General features: G+C 70.6%; 1 protein-coding gene and 1 long non-coding RNA gene across 2 annotated transcripts in view; one reads left to right on the forward strand and one right to left on the reverse strand.

Annotated features, from left to right (window-relative positions):
- Window positions 1–10: 10 nt before the first annotated feature.
- Window positions 11–1,574, reverse strand: LOC146592555 (uncharacterized). Its single transcript, XR_014896549.1, has 4 exons — window positions 1,280–1,574; window positions 584–691; window positions 243–402; window positions 11–54 (listed from the first exon to the last, which is right to left on the reverse strand). It is a non-coding gene; the product is annotated as an uncharacterized LOC146592555 (long non-coding RNA).
- Window positions 1,575–1,600: 26 nt separating this feature from the next.
- Window positions 1,601–1,766, forward strand: part of DCTN6 (dynactin subunit 6) — a 2,789-nt gene continuing 2,623 nt past the window's right edge. Inside the window, exon 1 of the mRNA XM_085310770.1 lies at window positions 1,601–1,688. Coding sequence (XP_085166896.1) covers window positions 1,666–1,688 — 23 coding nt within the window. The 5' untranslated portion in view covers window positions 1,601–1,665. The remainder of the gene's footprint in view (window positions 1,689–1,766) is intronic.

The raw sequence follows: 1,766 nt of genomic DNA on the forward strand, positions 1-1,766 counted from the left end.
GGGCCCTACTCACCAGCAGGCGAGCCAGCAGGGCCTGCGGCGTCGGCAGCCTGGCTGCAAGGAGAAAGAGAGGCCGGTGAGAGCGGCGTCGCCCGCTAAACCCTGCCCCTGTCCGGGCCGGGCAGCCCCCGCATGGCCCACAGGCCGGCGACCGCCTGGGTCAGGCGGGCGGCAGAGGGACGCAGGCCGCCCCGGCCCCGGCACAGCCCGGCAGCACTCATGGCCAGAGGTTGGCTTCCTGCCTTGATCCCGAGCGGCCGCAGCATCGGGCTCCTCCTCTCCGTCCTCGCCTTCTGTGCTCTCCCGTCTCTCTGCCAGCTCTCGGAGACATCGGGAGAGTGGGACCAGTGTGCCTGTGTACTGGGCTGGCACCACGTACYGGAGGAGCCGCGGCCACAAGAGCTGTGGTAAGAACAGGGCAATTCAGCACCTCGGGGTTCCCACCTCAGYGCGAGCTCATTTAGCTCTGAGCTGGAAACAACGCTCGGCATTTCCACTCGCCTTGTGCGCGCAAGGGCCTGTTCGGGGAGCAGCCTGGGGAGAGCAGGGCCAGGAGGCAGCAGCTGGTGGCAGGACAACTTACTTTGCTCATCCCCTTGATGGAGACATCCAGGGAGTGCAGGATGTCCAAGCACAGGGCCTGAAGATCTGCTTCCTCCTGTGCTTCTGCCTCCAAAAGGTTTCCCTCCGCCTGCAAGACACAGTTTGGACAACACCAGCATCAGCCCCGTCCCTGAGACGGGAGGGGGACACAGGAATCACCCAGCGTCACCGTGATGCTCCCTCCCCTGGGAGCCCCCATCTCCGGAGGAGGAGAGAGCAGCAAGTCCCCCGGGAGGGGCCAGATCCCAGGGGGAGGAAGGACTAAACAGGCTGCGACCAGGGAGATCCGCAGCTCAGTGGGGCAGTCGCCAGCATCCTCGGTCGGGGTGCAAACCAGGACCCCCCCCCGGGACGGGCTGCAACCAGGGAGACCCGCAGCTCGGCGAGGCGGTCACCAGCGTCCTCGGTCGGGGTGCAAACCAGGACCCCCCGGGATGGGCTCCAGCCAGGGCGCTGGTGAGCACCGCTCAGCTCCCGGGGCCAAGAGCCAGCACCGCAGTCAGATCTGTCACGCACTGGGGGGGAGGCCAGAGYGCGGCCCCGGCACCCTCTGAGATCCCCCCGAGGAACRGYGAYRGGGACGCCGCTCAGCCCCCYGCACCGGTGACTGCGGCCCTGCCGCGGGGCCTCCCCGTTCCCAGGGCGCCCGCGGGGGCTCCCAGGACGCCTCGGTTACCTGCGGTTACCCCTCTGCTCAGGAGCCCCGGGGCAGACGCCTTCGCACCGACCCAGCCCCGGGGCCCCTGGGGAGACCCACGCGGGAGCGCGAACCCACGCGGGTGCTGCTCCGCGTGCAGCAGGACGCCCATCGCGGCGCCCATCGCCCTGAGACCAGGCGCGCCAGGGAGGAGAGCTGCCTCCGGGCACATGTCGTTCCACGGTCCGAGACGCCCCGCACTGAACCGCCGCGGCCCTCGAGGCCGGCCGGGGCTCCCTCGCTCCTCCTCCCTGTCCTCCTCCTCCTCCTCTCCTCCTCCTCCTCCGCCCCTGCATGCGCTTGCGCGCGCCGCTCCCCGACTCTCCCCGCTCCGCGCCTGCGCAGGCAGCGGCCGCGGCGCCGTCATGGCGGACAAGGGGCAGAAGAGGTGGGACGCGGCGGGTCCGGGACGCGCCGGTGCTGCGGCGCCTGCCCCCGTCTCAGCTCCCCGCCGGCCCTAACGGTC

The sequence above is a fragment of the Rhea americana genome, unplaced genomic scaffold, assembly GCF_003343005.1.
Source record: "Rhea americana isolate MKP2758 unplaced genomic scaffold, rheAme1 scaffold_326, whole genome shotgun sequence".
NCBI classification, from domain to species: Eukaryota; Metazoa; Chordata; class Aves; order Rheiformes; family Rheidae; genus Rhea; species Rhea americana.